This window comes from Drosophila serrata, unplaced genomic scaffold, assembly GCF_035046125.1.
Source record: "Drosophila serrata isolate PLE 108 unplaced genomic scaffold, ASM3504612v1 contig_173, whole genome shotgun sequence".
NCBI classification, from domain to species: domain Eukaryota; kingdom Metazoa; phylum Arthropoda; class Insecta; order Diptera; family Drosophilidae; genus Drosophila; species Drosophila serrata.
In genome coordinates, this window is record NW_028257071.1 from 28,827 (window position 1) to 56,007 (window position 27,181).

General features: G+C 38.2%; 4 protein-coding genes, 1 non-coding gene and 1 pseudogene across 16 annotated transcripts; 1 reads left to right on the top strand and 5 right to left on the bottom strand.

The window, feature by feature from the left end:
• Window positions 1-4,693: 4,693 nt before the first annotated feature.
• Window positions 4,694-7,118, bottom strand: LOC147644460 (tachykinin-like peptides receptor 86C pseudogene; annotated as a pseudogene). 2 transcript variants are annotated; one of them, XR_015270462.1, is made up of 2 exons: window positions 7,016-7,118; window positions 4,694-6,323 (listed from the first exon to the last, which is right to left on the bottom strand). The product of XR_015270462.1 is annotated as a tachykinin-like peptides receptor 86C pseudogene, transcript variant X2 (transcript). The 2 variants fall into 2 exon arrangements; XR_015270461.1 differs by having other exon boundaries at window positions 6,658-7,118.
• A 933-nt stretch (window positions 7,119-8,051) lies between these two features.
• TRNAW-CCA (transfer RNA tryptophan (anticodon CCA)) lies at window positions 8,052-8,123 on the bottom strand. The gene has a single exon. It is a non-coding gene; the product is annotated as a tRNA-Trp (tRNA).
• A 3,306-nt stretch (window positions 8,124-11,429) lies between these two features.
• On the bottom strand, window positions 11,430-13,896 carry LOC110176460 (uncharacterized). Of its 6 annotated transcripts, none has more exons than XR_015270458.1 (9): window positions 13,361-13,895; window positions 12,924-13,102; window positions 12,686-12,867; window positions 12,431-12,630; window positions 12,213-12,369; window positions 12,040-12,150; window positions 11,812-11,971; window positions 11,624-11,751; window positions 11,430-11,564 (listed from the first exon to the last, which is right to left on the bottom strand). XR_015270458.1 is itself a non-coding variant. In XM_020942815.2 (9 exons), exons 1-9 carry the CDS (start codon window positions 13,738-13,740, stop codon window positions 11,509-11,511), a joined length of 1,557 nt encoding a protein of 518 aa, XP_020798474.1. In that variant the 5' UTR covers window positions 13,741-13,896; the 3' UTR covers window positions 11,430-11,508. The 6 variants fall into 6 exon arrangements, 3 of the variants coding, with proteins under 3 accessions (XP_020798474.1, XP_086683616.1, XP_086683615.1); XR_015270459.1 differs by having other exon boundaries at window positions 12,036-12,150; window positions 12,209-12,369; window positions 13,361-13,889; XM_020942815.2 differs by having other exon boundaries at window positions 12,036-12,150; window positions 13,361-13,896.
• A 742-nt stretch (window positions 13,897-14,638) lies between these two features.
• Window positions 14,639-18,286, bottom strand: LOC110176451 (uncharacterized). 2 transcript variants are annotated; one of them, XM_020942803.2, is made up of 9 exons: window positions 17,886-18,286; window positions 16,796-17,246; window positions 16,551-16,729; window positions 16,230-16,411; window positions 15,657-16,046; window positions 15,360-15,477; window positions 15,139-15,298; window positions 14,952-15,079; window positions 14,639-14,886 (listed from the first exon to the last, which is right to left on the bottom strand). In XM_020942803.2, exons 1-9 carry the CDS (start codon window positions 17,929-17,931, stop codon window positions 14,831-14,833), a joined length of 1,710 nt encoding a protein of 569 aa, XP_020798462.2. In that variant the 5' UTR covers window positions 17,932-18,286; the 3' UTR covers window positions 14,639-14,830. The 2 variants fall into 2 exon arrangements, with proteins under 2 accessions (XP_020798462.2, XP_020798463.2); XM_020942804.2 differs by having other exon boundaries at window positions 16,796-17,240; window positions 17,886-18,093.
• Window positions 18,287-19,709: 1,423 nt separating this feature from the next.
• Window positions 19,710-20,992, bottom strand: MED7 (mediator complex subunit 7). The gene is made up of 2 exons (XM_020942831.2): window positions 20,283-20,992; window positions 19,710-20,184 (listed from the first exon to the last, which is right to left on the bottom strand). Exons 1-2 carry the CDS (start codon window positions 20,610-20,612, stop codon window positions 19,852-19,854), a joined length of 663 nt encoding a protein of 220 aa, XP_020798490.1. The 5' UTR covers window positions 20,613-20,992; the 3' UTR covers window positions 19,710-19,851.
• On the top strand, window positions 20,948-26,886 carry SppL (signal peptide peptidase-like protein). Of its 4 annotated transcripts, none has more exons than XM_086827487.1 (7): window positions 20,948-21,068; window positions 24,203-24,698; window positions 24,751-24,891; window positions 24,955-25,146; window positions 25,213-25,666; window positions 25,730-25,850; window positions 25,909-26,886. In XM_086827487.1, exons 2-7 carry the CDS (start codon window positions 24,362-24,364, stop codon window positions 25,975-25,977), a joined length of 1,314 nt encoding a protein of 437 aa, XP_086683613.1. In that variant the 5' UTR covers window positions 20,948-21,068; window positions 24,203-24,361; the 3' UTR covers window positions 25,978-26,886. The 4 variants fall into 4 exon arrangements, with proteins under 4 accessions (XP_086683613.1, XP_086683614.1, XP_020798427.1 ...); XM_086827488.1 differs by having other exon boundaries at window positions 24,766-24,891; XM_020942768.2 differs by having other exon boundaries at window positions 21,058-21,198.
• Window positions 26,887-27,181: the final 295 nt, after the last annotated feature.

The following is a 27,181-nucleotide window of genomic DNA, read 5'->3' on the forward strand; positions in this document are numbered from 1 at the left end:
GTAGCTATCTACCGAAAATGGACTTCATATCTGAAACCCAAATAAATCACAAGAATAAAAAATTAACTAGAGTAATTATACATGGCAGACTTGATCGAAACTGAAATATATACATTTTGCTGTTACACTATTATTTAAAAATGGATGCACAATAAAGCCTAATCTGATAATAAACAACTGTTCATCTATTGACATTCTTTTGCATATTTTAAAATGACTTAAGCTATTTAATAATAGTAGCATTAACAGTGGTATTAGTGGGTGTATTAGTTATAAAGTTAGAACTTTTATTTATGTGTACTAAACACTAAACATAACACATTAAAAGTCATTTAGTCTAGTGAACCTATTAAATAAAGAATTGATGGGTAGCAGATTAATTATAAATATCCACGTATGACAACAATTAAACCCATTTATTTAGGTGAAGCTTTTATAAACTGTGTTCAGTTTATAATCGGATATACGCGATAATGTACAGCAAGAGGGTTGCTTCCTGTTATCCCATTCTTAGCTTTGCTTTAATTTTGACCTTTGCTCAGGCAAAGGTATCAGTATCTATACTTAGTTACACCAATATATTTGCATATTTAAGATGGATATGTTAATCAAACAACCACGGGTTCAGGGACATTATCTTTAGAGTTTATCCTTACAGAGGACTTGCATGATATAAAGGGTCATTACCAACTGTCAGTGAAACGAGGATTAACTTGGATTACTGTCAATTGCTAGTAAGACAGCATTCAAATTACTTAATTAAATCTTTTACCAATGAGATCCGGCGGCATGCGAATTTTCCTTTGGAATGTCCCTATCAAATGGTAATTAAAAATACATATTCAAGATCTCAACGGGTAATTATTTTTTTTAAATAGACTTTAAATTTAAGAACAAGCACTATTATGTTGATGATTACTGCCCTGACACAAGGATTATTCCTAGCTATATACCGGAAGTCAGCTTCATATCGGAGATCAAAATAAATTATTAAAATAAAAAGGGTCTTCATCTTATAATCCATGGTAACGTTGTGCGCAATTAAAACATTAACTTTGTATGAAATTTTAGTGTGAATAATAATAAATATTGCAAGAACATAATAATAATAATATAATCCATATAAGACATCATGTTTTCCCTCAGTGTTAACCCAACTTAAGTGTATGGCGTCGCGGCCACTTGATAAGTCCGATCTAATGTTCAGCGAGGCTTGACAAATGGTCCCTGTCACGAGCACCAATCCCATCCAGAATTTGCCCCAGAGATCCCACCCAAAATCGTCATAATCATCGGTGACATGGACAAAAACAATGGGGACAGGCCACTCACATTTTCGACACGCTCCGCAAAATGAGGCCATTTTCAATTTCAGAATTTATGGAATGGAGATGGTCATGGTCGAGTGACGCTGCTCTTCTTCCTCCCGATGGCTCATTCAATTTCCCAACCAGGAATCCCTTACTTCCCCGCCTTCATCACACATGCACTTGGCAGGGCAATCGAGGGTGTTGATGATGCCGATGATGCTGATGGTGGACAATGCGTAAATGAAACTTTCCATGTTTGTTTTCCATTGGAGTGGCCATTAAATTTTCATGCCTGTGTCCGAATATCTGTTTCGGCTGCAACCTAGCAAGGACATTCCTTGTCCTCCCCTCCCATCCGCACTGGGGACTTGTTTTATGTTTCGAGGGAAAAGTTAATTGAAAAATTTGTCATATGCAAATTAGTCGAACTCGGTGTGAGAGTCAGTCCCTTAAAAATTGCCAGCATTATATTTGCAAAATCCATAGTAGGCTCCGACAGCAATATCCACTGAGCCAGGGCTCAAGAGCAGCTATCGATGAATGGACATAAACAAGCTGCTTCTGTCTGCGGCACAAAGGAAGTCGCCTTCTGTCCGAACCTAATCCAACAATTTCTTTCGATTTTCATCCGGAATGTTACAGTCGACGGAGTCTCAAAAGGGTTTAGCTTACTTAGCTACGCTGCAGGGAAAAAACTTAAGCACGACATGGGAGTCCTTTGGTTTTAGCTAGATAAATTGCTCTTTTTTGAAGCGGAATGGTGGTTGAGGTCGCCCAAGAATATGACGAGAAATCAGCTAGAAAAGGCATATTAAGAATAGCCATAAATATAAGGTAATTGAGAAGATTTAGAATGTCCTTTATGATGTTGTTGAATTTTATATATTTTAAATGTGTTTCTAAGTAATTTTTCATATTTACAACAAAAATTTAATTGTTTATTTTTTTTTACAACATTTCTACAAGATATTTGTTTTCCCATTTTCCTAAATTATATTATATTTCACTTTCTTGCAGCAAGAGCATTTCCAATTCGATGTTCTTCTACAACCACCAAAACGCTTCTTGTTTTTATGTGGGCCATCCATTCTGATTGGATTTGAGACTTGCCATAAAAATGCCAAAGCCCGATGGACACCAACCGGGGCAACAACAACAACAACAACAACGATAACAATTTCAGCAGGATGTGCAGGATGAGGACTAATGTTGTGCGGCCTTTGTTGTGCTGCGCTGTTATCATTGGCCAAGCATCAAAATCAATAAGCGTATGAAATGCCATAAACATCAAATTCGAAAGGATGCTCTCTTTAAATCGACTGTGGACCAAACCCAAGTCGTAGCTATTCCCATTCCCAACCCGAAACCCGCCGCGCTTCATCGCTTTGCAATAAACTTTTGGCATTGCGTATACGCCGCGTGGGCGCATCACCCACTCAGTAAAGTGAGTGCAAAGCCCAGATGCGTGGACAAGGTGAAACTATCGAGTTATTTCCATCAATAATCCATGGGAAATGTCCGAGACATTTGCCCCGATTGAAGGTAAGTCACAAGCAAACATAATGAGCTTAACTCGAGACAAGCGTCAGGCAATTCACAAGCTCAACTGCTCCATGCATAAGGAAATGTAACAGAGAAAAAAAATTTATGATTTTTATATAAAATATTAAAAGTAGAAACATTATCAAAAAACAAAATTTTCAAAAATTTTATCATTTAAAGATAGAAATATTTTTGAGGTTTAATATGACAACATACATATATTCTATTTATTTTAACTTCTAAAAATTTGCAATGTTTAAATATTTGATATTATATAAAACTTCTAATATACACATACGTAAAATGAATAAATATCTTTGTGTAAGCTAATGTTAAATATTCTTATATTTTATTTACAATATATGTATATATTTTTCTGCTTATTTCTGGCTATGTATTTTCTGGCTATGTATTTTTCCTTCACGCATTTTCTCCCCTTTTTTTTGGCACTCACAAAGAGCATTAAACCTCGGGGCTTAGAGCCCAAATATAGAACATCGAACAACAATGTGCATCGCCGTTTTGTTTCTGACAAAGTTTTTCAAGGATTTCGTTTTGGGTTGGGCGACTGAGAGCGAAGAGCTTTTCATTTGTTGGAATTTAATTATTTGTGTAGCCTTTTTTTTGTGCACTCGTCACCTACCCACACAAAATGTGAGGCTTTGTGCGGAGCTTGCGATAAAACAATTAGTGAATTTGTGTGTGAGTTTGCCAAAAGCCCTTTGAGTTCACTGTGGCGTTTGTCTATTCCTGATTGAAAGGGAATAATTACATAAGGTCAGCTAAACTGCGCTGAGAACGTGATGATATTCCCTTTATTTGCGGATAGCTATTTTTAAATGTCCTTTGTTATCGTCAACACTTTCTGGAAACCTGCTGATGGGGTTATTATAAAGAATCATTTTCAAAGCAAAAAGGAAGTTTTCAATGGAAATGCTTGTTGACTGCAATAATTAAAAGCAAATTATTTTCCTTCGGGAGAGTTTCCAAGGAAGTCCAGTTGTTTGCCGCATTTTAAGAACATTCAAGTAAACAACTGCTTAATTTTTAATAAATATGTTTATACAAAATGCTCAATTTACTTCTTAACGTAGCTTCCTTGCTATAAATAAGAATAGCTGAATTTAATTTTAAAAGAGTTTTAGATTGCTGTTTTTAATTTATAAATTATGAACTGACGGCTGGCTTATGAAAATAGTAAACAACCATCATAGCCCCTTGTAATTTTCCATTGAAAAACAATTGAATTTCAATTGGCAGAAACCTCAAGGACACCACTGCTTCGTTGAGCGACAAAAACAGAAGCTCATTGAGTGTGAATGAAAAACAAATTAAAAGCTTAATTAACCCGGCAGAACGGCAACCGAAATAGATTCATCATTGATCAAATTATAGGGATGCCGAGTGAATATTTATCCGCTGGCTGACTTACCCAAACCTTCAGTATTCTTTACATCCTTTTCTGTTTCTGTTTATGTTGCAAACTTTTGAGTTATTATGCCATAGTCGTACTTGCGGCCAGCTCATTAATTTCACTTTGCGGTTACGAAATACGAGCATTAATATCCCTAGCGGTTTAAGTTCTTGGTCAGTTGAAAATATTTACAGAGATTAAAACATATTAAAGCATATTTAACCCGGACTCAATCACCAAGGACCCATTTATCTTCTTAATTATCCGTGGTTGCTTTTTAAAGGCGAAGCAGGAGCAATCGCAATCGAAGACCAAATTTATCGGTTAAATTTTTACAACGATGTGGTTTCGGCTTAATTATGATAGCTCAATAAATCAACACCATAATGAGTGCTAAAGCAAATAATTCCTTAAATATAAGTGGGATGTTATAACTAATATATATTTTCATTGTGGCAGTAGCGCTTCTAAAATATTGATATTTGAAATCACTGAACTTTCAATTACATTAAAACCCACAATAATCCTGTAGAATATTAAAAAGTTCATATTGTTGTCCTCCGTTTAATTACACAATATTTTATATTGGGCCTTTTCGAATCCCACAATGTTGCAAAGTTATTAACAAAAAAAATAGCAAGTAATTTAAATTATATTTCTGCAATGTCCTACTACAAGGACATACATTGCTAATAATAACAAGAACACTGCTGAAAAAAATGTATGTTAAAACTCATTTAAACCCTAAACTCTTATGAACTCTGCTTGATTACTTAAAAAACAATCAGATTAGGCCTAAACAAATTTACTAAACTAAGTAGGATTCTTACGAATTTACCCTTCTCTTTTTATGAATACACTGGAAATATTATACAAAAATGATGACCAAATTAGAAATGCCTTATAACCCCGATGTACTCTATATTGTAATAAATGACTCTCCCTCTAAGAAAAAAAACTTTTGAAATTAATTTTTGCCATTGTTCTTAAGGATTCCTAGAAACTTATACAAATTATTCTCATACAGGGACTACATTTTACATCAAGTGCCGCGACCTAATGAAACCCGACCTCGCCTTAACGAATGGCAAACACGTTTATCAGCTGTCAGGCCCGCAAACTTTATTCAATTTAAACGCTCGCCGCGAATAATCAGTTGGCCCTCATCAGCACCAACGGGCCGAGTACCGAGAATCGGGCTTAACTCCTTCGTTGAATTTGCATAACTTTCACGGAGGCTTATAATGGTTTTCCGCGAAACGGGTAATAACCGTCTCTAAGATTTGATAAAGAATTCTCAGATATTGAATTAATAGGAATTATTAGGAATTACTTTAAATAAACACACTAATAAGTAATTTAATATAATGCAACATGAGCTGATTTATATTAAGCGAGAAGGTCCCTCATAATATTATTTGAATACTTAAGCTATATTTTTTGTTTAATTTAAAAGATGCACAACTTACTTGGCCTCATTGATGCTGCCAAGATTATCGCGGTTGTCGATGATGCTGGAGAGAAGACTGACCACCTCGGTTCTGTTGAGACTGTTCAGCAGCGTGGTGTTCACGATGCTATTCAGCTCGAATCGCCGGACGGCGAGTATTGTGCAGTTGACCAGCAGCTCGGTGTCCACGATTTCCGACATTTTCCGTGAAATTCTGGAATGGCGGCTGTGTTGCTGCGATGCGTTGCGTAATAATACCGCCGCTGCACTTGTGGCACATTTAATGCTGCGGCGCCATAGAAACCTTTATGGTCGATTGATGTCTCTGCGACTCCTCTGGGAGCTGCGAGGCCCTGAAGGCGTTCCACACACACACGCCTTAATTACTTCGTAAAATTTGACCTTTCACTAGCTTGACTTCCGCTACCCCGTATGGCACTGAATCCTTTCTTTTGTGAGAGTCCTTCAATGGCTTATTTTTCTTGTTTCGCCTTAACCGCTTTTAATTTGGGGGCGTGGTACGAAGAGAAGTTGCATTACCCGCTGAATGTGGCAACTTGGCGCCATTTAGTAGAGGAAATTGCTTTAGTCCTTTAGTTTATAAGCACTAACAATATAACGTATACGACACAGTGGTTGGTATTTATTAAATTTTCACATTTTAAGTCAATTTTGTGGCATAAGATGCAGTAAAATGGAGTTTTTATCGAATAATAAAAGGTAAAGATGTAGAATATTAGTTTAGAATTTAGTTTAAATAACAGACCATATGAATAAACACTAATTTATAGAAGTTAAATTTTTTTTATAATACTTATGAAATTATAATCGCAATACATTCACTATAAACCTCTTTCATTTCATTAAGAGTAATTCATTTTTATAAAACACTTTTTTATCGCTAAACAAACATTGACAACATTGACAAAGTTACACTTTACCAAATAATTAAGTTTCATTATTTGTTATCAATCACAACGCACAATTAAGTTTTGTTTAAACTGTCACACTTTTAATTGAAACTGCTTTTGTTTACTATTTACTATAATTTTTTTTATACAGACACAATTTAAAATTCAATTAAAATAGCATAAGCTTGCTTAATTAATTTGTATTTAAAATGCCGCACTAATTAATCACTTAACGAGCGTTTAAATTCGTTATTTTAATCACATTTCCACATTCCTTTTTTTTTATTTAGCATATGTTTACTCTACACATTTTTTTCCAAACCAAACTGTGGTTTTTTATTTAGACTGATCATTTAATTTGTTATTTTACACACATATGTATACGCACACACCGAAATAAGACCGTTAGACAGCTATGCTATATGTGCTTAAAATTTCACCGTTTACTTTTCTCCGCGCGTTCTTTAGGACTGCGAGTGCCGCCGCCGACTGAGCGGGCTTTACATGAAAGGAACTACAAAGTCTGCAGCCTGAAGTATGGGCAACAGGGATAAAGTCGCCTCGTCGGCTCCCGAAGCTTTCGGGTTTTAGTCCCTTAATGTTCAACGACAGCTTGAAATATATTTATATATTTTTTAAGAGAAAAAACCCAAATTAATGAATATATGCACAAAACCAAAATAAACATTTTAAATCAAATATAAATGTATTACAAATTGATTTTACTGCTAGTCCTATTAAATGACTCAAGTTACCCATGAGACTACCTTACACTTATTATATCATGGCTTGTCGCTGCCTCTGTTGCTGTCTCTGCTAGCAGGATGGCGTTGCGACGCCATGAGCAATTCAACACTCACACACACACAAACAGGGGCTTCACCTCCCATTCGCTTACAGGCACCGCACAACCTGTTGAGATTGAGAGAGTGCTGGCAACATTCTGCTGCTGGCAACAACATGTTGCTAGATGCCGCTTTTATGGAAACATTGTTTAATTTTTTATTATTTTTATACCTCTGCAGAGTATTATATTTTTAGCCAGAAGATTAAAACGCAGTGAAGGAGTCATTTCCGGCCCTATAAATTATATGTACATATGTATTAATGATCCGCATCTAATGCCGAGTTAAACTAGCCATGCCGACAGAAAAAACAAAATTTTCCAATTTTTTCACAAATTATCAAGGGTAAGCCAAGCCCGTTAAAATATAAAAATTTTACAAAAATTTGAATTTTTTAAGTTGTAAAACTAAATATGCAGATTTGTTAACCTCAATAAAACAAGCACAGAAAAGTCTTCCGATTTAAAATCAATGCCTTTTTGGCTAAGTCATGTTTAATTTTCTCTGCAAGGGTTAGATATTTTGGTTCCCTAAATAGGAAAAGAATATAAATATAATAAAAAAAAAAAGTTGCCACGATGACCCCGACGTGATTTGAACACGCAACCTTCTGATCTGGAGTCAGACGCGCTACCGTTGCGCCACGGAGTCTAACTGAAAGTCCAGAACAGACTTGGCTTTATCAACTATAAAACTCAATTAATAATATTTTAACTAATCAAGCGAAAAGCTATCTATATATGCATGAATATAAATTAAAATACTATCTCAGCTAATCAGCAGCATTGCTCTCAAAATAAATCAATTCAATAGATGCTAAAAAAATGATAAGATAAGAGCATTAACTATATTAACTATAACTATTTTCATTCTGTTTATGTCTGTATAACCTGTTAATATATGTGCAAGTGAAAAAATATTTATAAGAATTATTAGAATTATAAGAAGACATAAAAAATATAAACAGTTTGCCATTTATTGCAATATTTTTATTACAACTTTACAAGTTATTAAAATATAATGAACAAACATTTTGTAAGCGGTATGACCAGTAAGTAACTCTGAACAGTAAGTATCTATGACCAGTAAGTATGTTTGATCTGCTACTAACCTTGATAACTAATAAACAATGACTTGCAACTTTTGTAAAACAACACATTTCTGAGACTTGGCCGGCAGAAGTCACTTCGTTCCGGGGATGTATGAACCAGTTAGGAATCATAGATGTGCGAGGTGTGATTATGGGTCAGTAAGTGAGTAACTATGCCCAGTAAGTAACTAGGATCAGCAACTAACTATGAGTACTAAGTAACTATGAGCAATAAGAGACTCTGAGCAGTTAGTATCTTTGACCACTAATTATCTATGGCCAGTAAGTATTTATGACCAGTAAGTATCTATGACCATTAATTAACTTACTATGAGAAAGTATCTAAGTATGTAAAGGGGACCATGGCAGTAAAAAAATAAATTGGAATATAAAGTCTAGACCTAGGCCTGATCCCACCAACAGCTTCATACATAATATAAATGTCATGGTTAAGACTTACCGCTGTAAAGGACACGTCATTGCTTACTTCCTTCCAGTGTAGTGACCAAGAATCCAAGAGAGCTTCTTCCTGGTCATCCAGATGTTTTGCATTGGCCACGTCATATTTTTGAGGTCGAAGGCTGATCACTTGCACTATCACTATCGATGTAAACACTAGGTACCCCTAGGACAGACTGAGGCGCGCGCGACCTCAGCGCCTCTATTTATAGTCCCCGAGGAAAGAGAAGAGAAGAGAAAGTGAGTGTGAGTGCGCGAGAGAGGAGTTGCCTCTAGAGATCATATGCACGCGAGATGAGTTTTGGAAGCTATTTGAATAAAACTATGGAGTTATTCTTCTATATTCTTTTACTAATATATATGACGGAACATGAAGAATCGGTGGACTATATATAACTAATAATAAATCAAAGAATGCTTGTCACGAATATATACAATCCCATCTTTACTCCATATTTTATGTCTGGTAAACTCTGTGTTCTGTCCCTTTGGATTTTGTAATGGTTTTTTGTTCAGTTCACCTGTTATTCCTTCGATATTTTGGTTTATGTTTCATTTTCACCTTCACTTTCGGATTCGGTTTTGGCTTTCGCTGTGGCTTCAAATATACTTGAGGCGGAAAATATGATGAATGACCTGTAAATGATGGCAAAGGACACGACCCACACACAATGGCCACTTCAAGGAATGTTCAAATGAACGATTGTAAGCGTGTGTGTTGTGTGGTGCGGTTGGTTCGTTTGTTGTATTTTGTGTTTGCTAATGGCTGGAAATGTTTATGTCTGCCTCTCTATCAAAAGCCGCCATCCCTCTCTCGTCTCTCTCTCTCTATCTCTCAAACTCTCTAACCTTTGCCCCCATATGATTATGACTGTCCATTCAGGCGGGTCTTGACACCCTCAAACTCCTGCCACTTCTGGCATCTAAACACTGAGAACCACGTTTGCTTCAATTACAACTTTAATGGTTTTTATATATTAATTTATTGATGGTACCTTCACATTTCTCAGAGATTAAGACACAGTTTTTTTGAATACAAAATCTATTTTAAGATCCTTAAATTTCTTTCTTAATTTCACTTAAGAATTTTCTCCAAGTGCCTCGTGTAACTATGGTCCTCATTTTGGTCCAGGGCACGCACACTCTTACACCATATGCATTGCCATGTTTAGCTTTTTTTACGATCTTGTTTCGTTTAGTTTATAGCCCACATTTGGCCCTGCCCAACGCCCAACGTCTGCCTCAACCCACCTATTATGCCCTAAGCATATTTCTACACATTTTCCGGGGGGTTTTCCCTGCTTATATTCACGGCGATTTATGCATGTTTATTATGATAAATTTATGCGCATTTGTTGTTCGTGAGTTTTTATAGAGTGCGCGGGGGCTATTGCCGGAGGATTCGCCGAAATAGAAAGCTCTAAAAACACAGAGAGCAATCTGCTTGGATTTTTAGCACACACATTTTTGCATTAAGCTGGCTTTTAGTCAAATTTTGGACCCAGACAACGATGCTAAGGGAAATAACTAGACTGTGCGAAGGACCGAATAGTAAAGAAGATAAGATACCCCTCTAATTAAATTATAGCCATCGCGGGAAATACAGATTTATTGTAGATTTTTACAAGGAACTATATTTAATGAATTTTAGTACTTAAAATATTTAATGGTATGTAGAGAAAGTAGGCTCTTGTCTAACCTTAAGTATACCATCTTGCCCTCCACAAGTGCTGGGTGCAAAAAAAAACAAGATGACTCACAGTTCTTCAATAAAGTTCAGTGTCTGCCTGCGAGTACTTCGCCAATAAATTGAACCGGAATAAGTGCATGCCAACCTTAGGACATGCCTCAATATATATATACACAGAACATATGTATGTATATATATTTCCACGTATGGAAACCCAACTGGCAAGGGAGTCGCCCCAAGTCAACATGTGTCAATTACCGCTTGACTTTGTTTTGACAGCCTGAGAAATAGGTTAGTTTGACTAGAGGTCAGGAGCGAAAGTGCCCCTAGAAATAGGAGACTCTACTGCGGCATCAAGTATACGCCATGTGTGCATCACAAGGACAATCCCATTGATTTCAGTTGAAGTGAGCAACAAGCCCGAGTGCTGATTTATGGTTACATGAGGGATTAAAAGTATGGAAAACTTTTGTTTTAGCCAGAAAATAAGCACAGCTTCTGTTGTGAAAAATTACTTTGGCAGCCATCGAAGCGAGAGTTGCGATTCATTTTTGCATGTGCAAATTAATTGCCGACCGCAAAACATAATTACTTGAATATAAATAAAGATATATATGTACAATACGTACTCCCCCCTATAGAAATTAATCAAAGTCTGTTGACGGCATGGTCCTGTGATTAAAATGTAATTAAATGGAATTAACCACATAGCACACAGTTGATTGCCTAGATTCATTATTTATTCATAATTCATTTATTTTTACGCCCAGCTTCACTTCAGTGGAACTCTCTCTGCACTAATTCAGGGCCTGCTGATCGTCGAACTTCAAGAACAACGAGCACAGAAAGGCAACTGTTGGATAATAAGATTAATGTAAAATATATATGGCAAATAAGAGGGATACTCCTTACTGCTCATCAAAGCAATCAACCAGAGAAACGGAGCCAGACAGCTCAGTTGCATGAAGACCGGCAGAAGGATGTTGCCACTCACAGAGCCCAGCCTGCCAAAAGTCATTATCAGCAGCAGCACCATAGTCCTGGGCAGGGATAAATTAAAAATGAATCATGAAATACATATAATATTAATAATTATTTACCTCATTAGAGTGGGAAATATCACCACAGACATACCGATAACCGTCGTGGCACAAATGCCCATCAGCGTCAGGTAAGTGGCGGATACCAGCATCGTTACCAACGATGTCTTTACAAAATACAGTCCACCAACCAGGAAAATGCAGATGAATAGGAATACCTCTGCAATGATTTCGAATTATTCCAGGTATCCCTTAATTAAAAAACGATACGCTACAGTACTCACTCACTATATGATTCGCAACCAGACTGATGCGCAGCAGCGGGAAAATAAGCAGATAGCCGACTAAGCCAATGGCCGAGACAATTATATTACCCAGATAACTTTCCGCATTGTGGTGCTGTTCGATCGATTCATTATTTTAGCGCCAGTGAAGGCAGGGCCAATCGATATCCTACCTACTAGATTGCACTCCGCCCGCCTTTCGTCCGAGTTCCGGGGCAAGGACTCAGCATTGTGATCCAGCACGGCGCACACGCTCGTATCATTGGCACCCTGCTTCTCCATTGCGTTCATTGTGGCAAAGATTTGCGGCATCCACAAACGAACCGAGTTCACACTAAATACGTGAAGTTATATTACAAATCACTAGATCATGGATTATGTATTATGATACTCACCACATAATTTGGCAAAAGTGCAGAAAGTAAACCTTCAATGAGATGGCCAAATAGGGCTGAGAGCACATGGGTTTCAGCTGCCTGAAACCTTCGCTAAACTGCTTTTTCGCCCGATCGAGCTTCTCCTTTCTCGTGAGCCGCCTTCCAGTGCCATCAAGTTCAGCGGAGCGATCGGGCGTGGGATCGATAAGCCGCTTCACCTGGAAGGAATCAATATTACAAATTAAATACGAGTAGCTTTAAATAACAACCCACCGGATAGCTCTCCTTGCTCTTGCGTTTATTCATCTTATAGATGCGCTTGAGAGACTCCATGGCCTTAGCGTAGTTCCCCTGGGACATGAGGAATTTGGGGCTCTCAGGCAGGAAAATGTGCATCAGACCGCTTAAGATTGTAGGAATCGCGCTGGCTGCCAGAAAAACCTGCCATGTTCGAACTGCGGAGGAGAGACCAGCTTAAGATTTGAGGTCACATCGACTGGAACTCACCTACACTCCAAAGAGCCCACCTTAAAGAAGATGTTCACCGGCAGCACAACGTAAGCCAGCAGGGGCATTATCATCGATCCCGTGGAAACGCAGAGACCCACAAATAACATGATATACGGCCGGTGCTTCTTCCCATGAAACTCGGCCAAATAACTGACCACCACAGCAAAAGGGCCACAGATGCTAAAGGAGAAACTCATTAGTCTGAATACTGATTTAACACTCAAAATTATTTGAAAGTACAACTTTCTTCTTTTAACTTTAAATTGAATCAATAAATAATTGGTAATAAAAATTCCATCATTGGAAATTATGAGAGAAATTAAATTTAAATTAAGTTATGCAAATCGAAACGTTAAAATATAGATTCACAGATCGACTTCCGTTTTGAATATCGATTCAGAAAAATATATTTTTACAAAGAGTGTTAGATATACGCACACAAAGCCATCGAAGAACTTAAAGGCCATCAGCTGGGCCGTGTCCTGACTGAAGGAGGCGCACAGAACAAAAAAACCGTCCAGCCAGCCGCCGGAAATGAGAACCGGACGGCGGCCGAATGTGTCCGCAATGAAACCCCATGGCACCGCCGAGATGATCATTCCGGCATAGGTGGCCGCATTGAGCAATCCCTTGTCCAGGAGGCTCAGCTCAAGATCACACTCCGCCGAGGGCATCACATAGGACAAAGCGGAAGCGGAGAAGACCATGGCCGTGAGGCAGGGCATGGCGCTGCACAGGATGAACACGTTGAACAAGCCAAAGCCACACTCGGCAATTGCCGTCTCAAAGTCGGCTGCCTCCTCCACATTGGCAGCCATTCAACCAAAAAAATAAATTGATATATATAATTTTTTTTTTAGTATTTTAGTATTTGAAAAACAATGAGAATTTTTGACAAATATTTGAAAGACTTTCGGATGATTACAGTGATCTCTAAATGTTTTCGGAAACTTTTGGTGACTTGTAAATATAAATAAGATCCCAATCTTATGTTAGAATGTATGGGTCCTTCGCTCAATATATAAATTATACATCAATCATCTGATTGTAAAGTGCGAAAAATAGTTTAATAATCGTAGCTAACTTTTGATTTTCTTAATTTAAAAGTTTAAAAATGAAAGAGAGCTCTGTAACATACAAATTTAAATATAATTTTTGAACAAGTTCTATTCACCAAAATATTCATTGTCATTATGATTTCAAATAAAACTTCTTTGTTTCTTTTTTCTTAAAACATTTAATTAGTAAATAAAAGCTTAATTTCTTCGAAAACATATATTATTCCCTAATCCATTGTATGTACTTATTTAATATTTGTCAAATAAAATGTTCCTTTTCGTTTGAAATTCATGAAATTCCCTAATCGGTTTTTGGAATTTCCAGACTCCCATCAAGCAATTCAAATTGATTGCAACTTCTGGTGAAGGTTCACAAGTCAGTGAAGCGCTCAATCTAATAAATCGCTTCCATTTAAAGGCTGCCAATTGAGGCAGCACTAATTTACCCTTCAACCCGTCAATGCAAAATCTGGTTGATGTTATCTGTATCCGATCACTCACCTGCCAGCTTAACCGCCACCCACACTCTCACCTGGCTTACAGGTTACCTGCTAATTGGTGTTAATGAGATTTGCATGTCGTCTGCCTTCCAACGACTTTTGTCCTTGCTCATCGGACGGAGTTATTCCTGTTCACCGCGTTTAAAGGTATTTTGTAGTTGTAGGTCGTACAACAATAAGGATATATTTGGTTTGATTACTTAACGTAAATATAAATAGTTGTTGACTGCCCTTCTGTTATCTCTAATTTGTACAACTAAACAAAAGCTAAGCTAATGTAGCAAAGATCTTCAACTAGAAAGGCATTCAAAATTCACAAATAAATATATGCGGAAGCATCCGAAATCTTCTTAAGAAAAGGTGGCCTTGGCGGGATTTGGAACAAATATGGAAAGGGTGCCGGATACTAGAAATATTAAAAATAAATTAATAACATTTCGATTAAATTTTGAATATATTAAATTAACTTACACAAGAGCACCGAGGAGACCATTATAAATGGAGGCAAACAGCCAATCTGAACAAATACGGGGAAGAGTAGGTTTCCAGACAGGGCTCCAAAGCGTCCACACATCATGGCAATGGCCACCACAACGGTTCTGAAAATCGGTGTCCATATTAATTTCACTATTCACACAGGATATGGATACACCCTTACCTCAGTTGTGTGGGAAACAGAGCCACCACAGCGCCCAAGAGCGAGGAGACGGCAATTCCCGTAATGGTCAAGAAGGTGGCAGCCACAATTAGTGTCATCAGACTGCTGACGGAGAAGTACAAAATGAGACCAAAGGTGCCAGAGAGAAACAGTCCATAAGCTGTGAAAGGAATTTAAATAACTAATAAATTTGTAAAGATTAAATTTAAAGCGCAACTTACTCATCATTCGCTTGGGGCCCAGAGCACGGATAATACCGCCGGCAAAGAAGTAACCCACAAAGCCCGTGGCCGAAACAATAATATTGTTAATATACATGTCCATAGAGATTACCTTGGGCTGTTAAAGAATATATATATATATTTTAATCAGAGAAGAACAGAACGAGAAGACACCAAAACAATAAGATAATGAAGAAACCACGTCACATTCACAATAATTGGGCATTAAAAGACCTGACTGATTAAACCTAATCTTTAGGTCTAGCACTACTATCTCCGAAACTTAAATATACCCACCTCTGCACAAGCATCAGCGTAATTTAAGGCAGTCTCAGCCGTTCGATTGACGCTAAATTCAAGGATGGTGCACATACTGGCATCCACATCCTCGCCAGCGTGCAGTGCCTCAAACTCGGCCATTGAGGCAAAGAGCTGTGGCAGCCACAGCCGGATGGTGTTCATGCCCAGGAAAATGCCAAACTGCATGGTGTAGCAGCAGAGAGCCAGTCCCAGCAGGGGCTTCCTTGCCAGCGGCTTCATCTGTTCCAGTCCGGCTTTTAGGCTCTCGGAGAGAGTGCGTGTCGGTTTTTTCTCTGGCACATCTGCAGATTTTTTCTCCTCGATGGTGTAGATGACCTCATCCTTGGCCGCCTTGCGATTGGGTACCTCCTGTACCAAGGCTTTGATCTAATTGAAAAAGGGTGATATATTAAGAAAATATGTTTATTAATTGAACTTAAATTAAAGGGTGTTTTCTGTAACTATTCCAAGTTCTCTCTAATTCTAAGAATTTAATATTAAAGGCTTATTTCCCATAAGCAGCAGAAATATATAAGACCAATAATAATAATTATATCATTTCTTACTTACTGGATAAGAATCCTTAGGTTTGCGAGAGTTTACATGATAAATCTGTTTGAAGGCTTCCAGTGCTTCCTCGTTTCGTCCTTGGGCCATTAAAAACCGAGGACTCTCCGGCATGGCACAGAATATCAGACCACTGATTAAACTTGGTATGCCCAAAACAAACAGGTAAATTTGCCAGCTGTGAACTAAATTAAAAAGAATTCTTTAGTTTTATATTTTCCAATAAATCACAATAGGTATTTTGAAGAGTAATAAAAACAATAAGGGGAAATTCTAAAGTTCATTCTTTTTAATAGAAATTAATAAACCATTATATTAACTTACTATTCAAGCCCCAAAACTGAAAGTCCCAGTCCCTGGGAAAGATGCCCCAGGCCAAAAGTGGTAGCGAAACCGTAGCCGTTGAGGTGACCATGCCAACGATCATCAGAACCGAGGATCGGTGCTTCGGTCCATGCATTTCAGTCAGATAGGTGAAGAGCACAGCTGCGGGACCATTTACCCTAAAAAATCAAAATAAAGTCAAATTAGAGTTTCATTTAAACATTAAAATTAGTACGTTAACTTACACCAATCCTCCCATGAACTTGAACACCACCAGCATGGTGAAGTTCTGGCTGAGAGCACTGCCGAATACACACACCGCATCGATCAGATAGCCCCAATAGAGGATCTTCTTCCGACCCTTCGTATCTGCCAGGTAGCCCCAGGCTATGGCAGATATGGTCATTCCTGCATAGGCCACTGCATTCAGTACTCCCTTATCCTCCAGCGTCAACCGAAGATCACACTCAGCCACTGGGAGGATGTAGGACATGGAGCTGGACTCAAAAATAGCAGCACTCTGGGCGGGAATTGAGACGAAAAGCAGGATCAGATTGAAGATCCCAAAGCCGGCGCCCTCGATGGCCTTGTCAAAGGTGGCTGGACCCTCCTGGTCGCTGGTCCTGGTTGTCTCCGCCTCCACGGTACTATTCGAGTTGCCATCCTCGCCCTCAATGTCTTTGTCCAGCTCTGTAACTAGGAAGGGAAAGCAGAGTTGTTTTTAACTTCCAGTTTGAACTAGTTTTTATGGTCCAAATCGTTTCTAATCTCTGGGAGAGGTGTTTTAAACTTTAGATAGCAGTTACACTGTTATACAACCGATGTTCTTAATAAAATCGCGTTATGGGTTCATTACAAAATTACAGATTTTTTAAATGATTTTATTTTTACTGTAATTTTAGGTATCTTATCACTCTCCAAATAAATAGCTAAATGTTAAATAAGGATTTATGTATAATTTGTAAGTTCTTTGTAATATTTAGTTAAATATTTTTATTTTCTATTAAACGTAATTAGTTTTTTACTTCAGTTTTAGTTAAGTTATTAGAATTAAGTTAAAATTTTCCACACTCATTCATAACATGATATCATGGATTAAATCAGCTTCTTCTAGTTGTAAATAAGAATATATAAAGGCAAACACAGATTATGGTTTTGGGTAATATAAAACACTAAACAGATTAGTTTTATGATTCATAAAATCATTCGTTTTATGGCTTTTTTAATTCATTACACACTTTTTTTTTCTTTATAAGCGTAATTCTTTTCCTTGTTAATTAAATAGTTATATCACTAAACATGCAACAAATTTTTTCATTCTCAACACTCCATTACCATTTTTCTTCTCAGGATCCACACTTTCAATATTCTTTTCCGACATCTCTATGTATATTTTCTATTCATTTTTTATTGTGTTGCTCTTGAAATTGATTGTTCAATTAATGTTGCTACAGCTTTTCAATGTGATCAAAGATATATACATATATTTATTCTGATTCAACCGACAATTGCTTGCACTTGCAATGCTGCGCGAGAAATGATCTCCTAGAGCAAGAGGCACCTGCTTTTATCGGAACCCATCTCAATCAAAAGTGAAGATTCACTCAACTACAACTCTCTTATCGCTCTGGCTTTACAATCTCAAGAAGCTAATAAACTTATAAAACCGTGTTTATCCAGCAGAAACACGTTGCTCAGCGGGAAGATACTACAGTGCGTTTTAGGACAAATAAGACAAAGTGGGGGATTGCATCTTAAATCAAGATGAGTACACAAAATTTTAGTTTAATTACGTTGAATGTGTAAATTACTATTTTTAATAATTTCTTTACATCTTCAAAATGATAGAAAATGGCATAAAGAATGGGGTTTAAATAAAAACAATATTAATACTGATACCTTTTCAGGGTTTATAATTTGAGTCAGAAGTTTGCAATGCAGTAAAGGAGTCGTTTCCGACTATATAAAGTATATAAATTCTTGATCAGCCATATCTGTCTGGCCGTGAAAACTAAACGCTCAGTTGTTTAGCTCTATGAATTAAACTTTGCAGTTAGTTTTTTAAATACTGTCACTAGTATACATAAAGGCCAAAATTGGCCGGATCAAACGACTATATACTACTATATATAGCTACCATAGGAACGATCGTTAAATGCAAGAGTGCAAGAGAAAAAAGGTATTTCTAGCCCTTTCTCTCTCTCTCTCTCCCTCTGCCTGTCCCCATAGAAATTCTATGTTTCTCTCATACACTCTTGCTCTCAGTTTCTCTGCTCTTCTCTTTACTCAGAGACTATAAATACGGGCACTGCCAGTCGGACTCCCCTCATTCCGTCCGCGACCTCCGCAGTGTTTACATCTAGATTCATAGTGATAGTTATTGCTCTTCGAATCCAAAAATATCTCCTGACCAATGCAATACATCTGGATATGCAGGAAGGAGCTCACATCGATGATGATACCATGGAATTAAGGATGGAATTAACCATGACAATTACGAAATCCAAAAAGCCAATGATTGCCAAAAGTCTTATACATTTATATATATTTTTGCAATCAAAATCTTAATCTGTAAATATTTGATAAAAAAAAAATTACGACATATTTAATTTAATTTTTCAAAGTTTTGTAAGGATGACAAAATCAAATTGTGCTAGTATCATAATACTCCGAAAAGAGTTCCAAACTAAGATTAATGCATCTGTATGTTGCAGAGTATAATGAAGCCATATATATTAAGTGTTCCAGTAGAAGTCATTATGTCCGCGAAACGTACTGTAGAACTCTCTGCGGAGATACCATCATTAAGACATGAGGTAGCAACGATCAAGATCCATAAGTGTGATCTTCACGTTGCTGAGTAACATTAAAATTCGTCAGCCTAAATAGTTTATAAAAACGGATTTTGAAACCTTAATAAATCCGATTCAAGAAGAAACCATAGAAAATTCATAAGTTGTGTGGAAAATTATCACGTTTCCAAACAGCCTACGTCATTTCAATGGTGAAATTTGTGGATGCTTAAATGACAACTACCTTACTTTTATCTTCGGCCACACGACAGAGGGGTGATCTTATCAGCGTTAAACTTATCTCCATCATGACTAAACATATTTGGGAGCAAAGCAAGTGAATGAATTACTCATAAGACGTGGAAGATTCTCATCACACACACACAGTTTAGGGTTTTATTTCTTACACTAAAAGCAGTTATAAATATATAAGGTATTCCTCCTTTTCAAGCCATTCACAATGATCGACACAAAGTCATGCCCCGTGTCCAGTCTTCTGTCCGTCTAGCTTACTCGATGGCGTCCACCAGCTTGCACAGCATACGATCGTGCTGATAGCTGGGATCATTCTTGGCCGCAGCATTTGTCTCTAACGGATCCACCTCCGTCTTGATCTTAGCCCCACCATTCTCATCGTCATCGCCAAGAACAGGTAGGGCTGAGAAGGCGGTGTTCACGATCTCCCGTACCCGTTCCAAATGCTTCTGAAAACGTGTGGCTGTCTCCACTCGCTGTCGCTTCTGCATTTCCATCATGACGCGCAACGTTTCCCTTGCCTGATGTGGCCGAAATTCGTTAAGCAGGTGGTGCATATTCACGAAGAGCAGACTCAGATCGTCTATCTAAAAGAGCAAGCAAGATATTTATACTATAGTCCAAAATATATTAAAACATAGGAATTTATGAATGTAAACATCTATTCCTTCAGAACATTCAATACCTTCTCCGTGCGTCGAATACTGTCAGGATTTAGGATGAGGAAGTCGATCAGGTCCAGGAAGTTGACCAGCAGCGAATGGTTCAGCTTCTTGAGCTCCTTGCGCCTGTCAAAGTGTATGGGGATCAGACGCTTGATGTTTTGCGACTCCAGGGATCGAATCATCTCGTCGTTGTTGTACTGGATCCCAAACATGCTATATACTTCATGCTGCGATGGCGGGGGCGGCGGACGGGGAGCGCGGTTGCGCCGAATGTTCTCCTCAGTGTAGTTGCTGATGTAGCGTTCCGGCGGCATCGGCAGGCTGGACACCTGAGTCTCCTGGTTGGACATGGCTTTTCCTTGATGCTTCTGGTTATTTATGGTCAATATAAACGCCAACTACCAACTTGTTATTCCAAATTACTTTTCACAATAATATTTGGCCACGTAGTGTTACCGCTCGTTCTTACATTAAAAATCCTGGCCTGAGTTGCGCTATTTGCGATGCTGGTGTTGCCACCTTGATTAAACTAAAACGCTCGAGACCTTACAGTCCGGCAACAACATAGTAATCGATAGTTGAAGTAGTACTCGATACTTCTTAATTTAGGATATTTTCTGCATCGAATTTGTGATAATATTCGGAAACCCCGGCGGGCACACTGCGAAAAACAACAAAAACAACACCGCGATTAGTTACTAATAGAAATACATTTAAATGGTCCAACGTTAAACAACAGCTGCCGTCGGAAAGAACTCGTGAAAATGTGCAGCAAGAGCGGCCCCCCGACTGCAGGACAGTGAAAAGTGCGTGAAAATGTAGCGGAGCTGAAAGTTTTCTCGCGAAGAAAAAAAAGAAAATCGGTGCAAGAAAAAAAACAAAAAAGCAGAAGCAGAGGAAAATACAGCCAAATGCGAATGTGAATGTGAAGGCAAAGTAAGCGAGAAGTCCCCCAAATACTTCAGGGAGTATAGAGTATAAATGCTGATATGCACAGTGTTCATTCATACGTTTATTATGTTCGTGTAATTTAAGTCAAGTCTTTTTCCCCATTCCCTTCGCTGCTCCTTCTTTCGTGTTGTTGTTTGGTGCGCTGCAAGTGTATATATGTATACATAAGTACATATGTGTGTGTGTGTCTTGTAATTTTGTTACGCAGTGGAGCGAAGTTGGAGTTTTGTGAAATGAAGTGGAGTGTAACCAAACACGAAGAAACGTACAAAAAAAAAAAAACCTTAAAGCGCAGCCTAAGCTCCATTCGAATAAAAATTTCTCAAGCGCTGCAAAGCCTGTATTTGCCCCCTCCCTCTCATGCTTTTCCGCCGACCACTCTGCACCACCCCCCTCTCCCGTTTGCATAATGAAAAACAACTAAACTTTTTCGCTTACTTTACGCACTTGATTTTAGTCGTTCCGCGTCCAGTACACAGTGAAACAACGTTTTAAAGTTAATAATTGAAGAAGTTAAAGATACAAAGTTTTGGATATTGATATGTATTTTATTTGACTAATTTTCGAGTTAAAAAAGGTAGTAATTGTTAGATTTTTAGTTTCCAAACCTAATTAAATACTTTTATATTTGGAAAGTATTCAATTTTTAAAGAACAAGTGTCTTAAAATTAAATAGTTTTGTCTATAAAACTAATGTAGTCTTTTAGGAACCCCCTTTTATGCATCCCCTTGCGGCGCTCCTGCTGCTTCTCTGTATCTTGGCAAATTTCACTTTCACATTCGTCGTGGGCAGTTACAGCAAATCCAATTGCCTGGTACTTCTTTTATTTTTGTTCCCCCTTTTCGGGGCGTTTCGAATTAGAAAGTGTTTGTGTATGCGTGCGAGTGTGTGTTTGCTGTGCGAGTGTGTTGGTGTGATGTGAGCGGCATTTTCTCAATGAGTTTGGCCAATTATGTAGTTCACGTTCGGTAACCGCTTTAAACTGTGAAAAGTCTCCACAAATTGTGTCAACTCTGGAGAGTGTAACTTTACACCCCGCACATAATTTAATTCTAATTAGCGCTCGTTAACAATTCACCCCACCTCTGTCTCCCTCATTGTCTGTTTTGTGCAATGTGTGGGAAACTTAAATTGTTGCATCCAGAGAGTTAGAGGGAGAGAAGAGAAGACAGGAAAGAGGGGGACAAATACCGACACAGAATTGCCACAATTGTGGACATTACATTAGCTGCAATTAAAAGTAAAATAATAAAGACAGCAAAATAATTTCCAATAGAATCTTTTAAGCGATCAATTGTCTCTTTCGCTTAATTTTGTCTTGAATCTTTTGTATGTTCTTAATTTCGATGATATAAATGTAGATACATTTAAGTATGCAAATGCTTCACCCCTGCTGTTCGTATATTTCAATGATTTGCATTCCACACACATACAATTACAAATACCAGTGCAGCTTTTGCAACATGCAGACAACATGAATTAGTGCGAGCAACGGCACTTGGCAACATGCAACAACAACAACTGAGGCAACACGGACCGAAACAGCAAATCAGCACCAACCAAGGAAGTTGGCAACTGTCTCGGTCTTGTCTCTCTATTATAATAGATAATAGTAATAATAATAATATAATATGATAACGATCATTAGCGAGTTAACAGAGCGCCGCGCTAATAACAGCGCCTTAACATTCCCGAAGTGCAACAACCCGGCGGCGTGGGTGTGCGAGTGGGGCAGTGGTATGTGTTTGTCTGTGTGTGTGTAACATTTGTGGCAATAACAATGGAATTGGCAGCGTAGGAAACTGGGTAACGCTTTTATAATTTATTCTAATTTCCCAGTCTTTTATGGCCCTTTTCTTGACGGTTAATTGTTATTGTTTTAGCAAGGTAAATCCCATGTGGACAAACTGTTATTATTTCACACAGTTTCCATACACACTTGTTTATTTTTTACCTTAGGGCATATGCCTATCCAAACCTGATGATAGAAAGGGATGGGTGTAAAGACACAGTAAAAAACTGATTTTATCCATGATGTATAGAATATTTTAAAATTTGTTTAGAAGTTAGTAATCGTGTTTTTGATAAAATGAATTCTTTTTATAAAAATAAAACATACATTTCTGAGTATCTTTTAATAACACATGAAAACTTTGTACATTATGATTTCTATTTCTCAGTGTACCTCTGTAAATATGAAATGGGGAAGAAATAAAATAAAGTTTCTATATATAGACCCTTTGTTTATTTGATATGAACATGTGCATGGCTGCATTTACATTGCTTCTGCTAATTTTATAACGATATAAAGTAAACATTCTCCGAAATAAGTTAGTTTTACGGTTCGGTTTCTCCAGAATAATCCAACGTTTCAAGTTGCTTGGTTTATTATATTGTTTAGTTTACGTTGTAAAACTAATGTTGAATTAACTTGGTTTTCACTTTTTTCCCTTGAAATCTGAGGGTCACTTGTGCAGGGTCTTGAATTATACATAAATATTGATTATTAAACACTTGAGTAACAATCTAAATCAAACAAATTTCTCAAGTGTTTTATGATTCATTTTTCCTCATATATCGTTTATTATTGATAGTATATATGTAGGAAAAGATACAATATCTAGTTAATTATAGTATTTAATTAACACATATATAAATTACAATTTGTCACATTAAACCTTCCACACGTTATTTTTCTGTGTGCCAAGAACGTTATTATTTATTTTGGTTGCCTAATTCGTGTGTGCTGTGTGAAAGTTGACCCCAAGGTTTCCGAGCTCGACTTTAGGCAAAGTCGTGGAAAAGAAACCTTGGGAGTGAAGTGTTGGCTCCGAAAAAAAACCCCTAATCGCAGCTGTTTAAAGAACCTCTGGGAGGCAAACACAAGCGGCGCATCAGCTGGGGGTTACCTGCGATAAGGTCAATAAACAGAACAGTTATCGCTAAATCAATAAACCAAAACAAATTTCACTTTTCATCCGTGTTTAGATTGAAGCGGCGCAGCGACATAAAACGCGATAAACCCGGCGCAGGTCGACTGATAAGCGGAGTAGCTATCTGAACTTCAGCGATAATTCCGGAGCACGGGCGGAGGAGCGACCAGCCCGAGCCTATCAGCGGATCGCATCCGGAGGATCCGGAGGGAGCATGTCGCACGGCGGCGCCGGCGGCAGCGGCGGTCTGGGAGCGCAAACTGTGGGTGCCGGAAATCTCGGTGGCGGTGCAGCAGCGGCAGCGGCGGCGGCAGCAGCAGCGGCAGCGGGCGGCGGCGGAGCTGGCGGAGAGTACCGTGAACTCCACTGGACAGTATCGAGTGTAATGGACTCGTCGCGCGTCTCCACCTGCCTCATTTCGATGCTGCTGATCGTATACGGCAGCTTTCGGTCCCTCAACATCGAGCAGGAGGCTCGTGAGCGGGAGCAAAAGAAGCGCAACGAATCGATGACTAACCTGCTCACCGGCGAGCATGTCGAGAAGGAGCCAAGTATGTGTGAAGCTCAACCAAAAATACTAGGGAAAATTTTATGCATTCTAAGTTTCCATTTTCACAGCGGATAAATTCGCCACCTTGGACACGATGCATGCTCTGTGTTTGCCCCTCGGAGCTTCCATATCCCTGCTCATCATGTTCTTCTTCTTTGACTCGATGCAGCTGCTCTTCGCAGTTTGTACAGCAAGTGAGTATATAATCTTATTTGATAAAATACAATTTATTTATTATATTCAATATCCCCCTACAGTCATTGCCACCGTGGCGCTGGCCTTCCTGCTCCTGCCCATGTGCCAGTACATCATCCGGCCGTGTACGGACGGCAAGCGTTTCTCCTTTGGCATATGTGGCCGTTTCACGGCGGCTGAGCTCTTTAGCTTTACGCTCTCAGTGTCGATTGTGTGCATCTGGGTGCTCACCGGCCACTGGTTGCTGATGGATGGTGAGAATTTTAATCAAAATTAGCCCATTAGGAGCTTAGATAATAATAATTTCCCCCCATTTGCAGCTATGGGAATGGGCCTTTGTGTGGCCTTCATTGCATTTGTGCGTCTGCCCAGCTTGAAGGTGTCCACGCTGCTGTTGACCGGCCTGCTTATCTATGACGTCTTCTGGGTATTCCTGTCCTCGTATATCTTTAGCACCAACGTGATGGTCAAGGTGGCCACGCGACCCGCCGAAAATCCAGTTGGCATCGTGGCTCGCAAGTTAAACTTGGGTGGTATCGTGCGGGACACGCCGAAGCTGAATCTGCCTGGAAAGCTGGTCTTCCCCAGCATCCACAACACGGGTCATTTCTCTATGCTGGGACTGGGCGATGTCGTGATGCCCGGACTGCTGCTGTGTTTCGTCCTGCGGTACGATGCGTACAAGAAGTCACAGGGCGTCACATCGGATCCCACATTGTCGCCACCCAGGGGAGTTGGCTCCCGGCTGACATACTTTCATTGTTCCTTATTGGGGTGAGTAGTATCTAATCAAAGTATTTTTTAATATATTAATATTTATGTCATATTTTCTTGTAGTTATTTCTTGGGTCTGCTAACGGCAACGGTCAGCTCCGAAGTCTTTAAAGCGGCTCAGCCGGCACTTCTGTATCTAGTGCCGTTTACGTTATTGCCCCTCCTGCTGATGGCCTATCTAAAGGTACTGTCTATTAGTTCTCAATTACCAATACCTATATCAATATGTTCTTGTCTTACAGGGCGACCTGCGTCGCATGTGGAGCGAACCCTTTATCGCGCAACAACCATCAAAACAACTGGAAGTCTGAGTGTACTCTATCTAAAAAGCAAAGAAAAACAAACAAATTGAAGAAAAACACACATATATAAGATCTAATACTAACGTTTTTCTCTTAAATAACGTATTGAGTATGAATTTTTTAACTCAACTTAACTAAGTTTCGTTTTTAAGTTAGGTGATCCTCGTTTTCATAGTGAAATAAAAACAAAAACCGAGTAATTATAGTTTTTAGCGTAAGCGGAAAGTTTTCTATTTGCATAGTTCATTCAGATTGGCTTTAAAGTCTCAAATCATGCCGATAATTAGCGAGTAGAGCAAAGATCAAGCGAAATATTAGTTACAGTTCATAGTTCATATCTGTAAAAGATAGCGAAAGACTAGAAAACAGTTTGAGATTCGAATTTTAGCCGCATCCAATCATCATCCACTCACAAAATCTGTTCCGGGCAAAATGTTCTGTAAATATACTTAAGTTGATAATGCATAACGATGAGAATATATATACGTATATGTATTGATAACAAACCACCATGCAACAAATAATAGTTAGTAAGCTCGCCTTCATACACATTAATTCGCGTTTTCGTTTCACACGTCCATCTCCGTCCTCAGTCGGTGTCCTCTTTTGCCCTGCCTTTATCCTTTGCCCCTTCACCCACTACTCCACACAACATCCACTCACAATCAAATGTTTTGCCAAAATGCATGTGTTCGTTGCAAACAATAAATCGACAAAATAAAGATTAAATATAGACAACTGTTGCACTGCGTGTGTTTCACAACAATTAAGTTTCAAAAATTTTAATTATTTACATTTAATGCAGCTAACAATAAATAATTAATGTACGCATATGGAAACGATAGTTACATATTAATTATAAGTAAATGCAATTTCGAAACGTATAGAAACAATAAAAATGTGAGATTTAAACAAAAACTTATTGTTTTTAATTGATTAGTTGTTTATTGACAAATGTCTTAATAAGTTGAATATATTTTTGCATTTTCCTCTACATTTAGCGATAGTTTTCTAAAACAAAATAAAATGGATTTATCTTAAATTTGAGGAAATTATTTGAAAAGGGTTAATTTTTAATTGTATTAATTTCCCAATCGTTCCTATGGCAGCTATGTATATGATATAGTATTCCGATTTTCATAAACTAAAATCCTAAAATAATACAAAATGGCTCTTAGTCAAATTTTATGAAAATCTGTAGAAAGTTAAAATG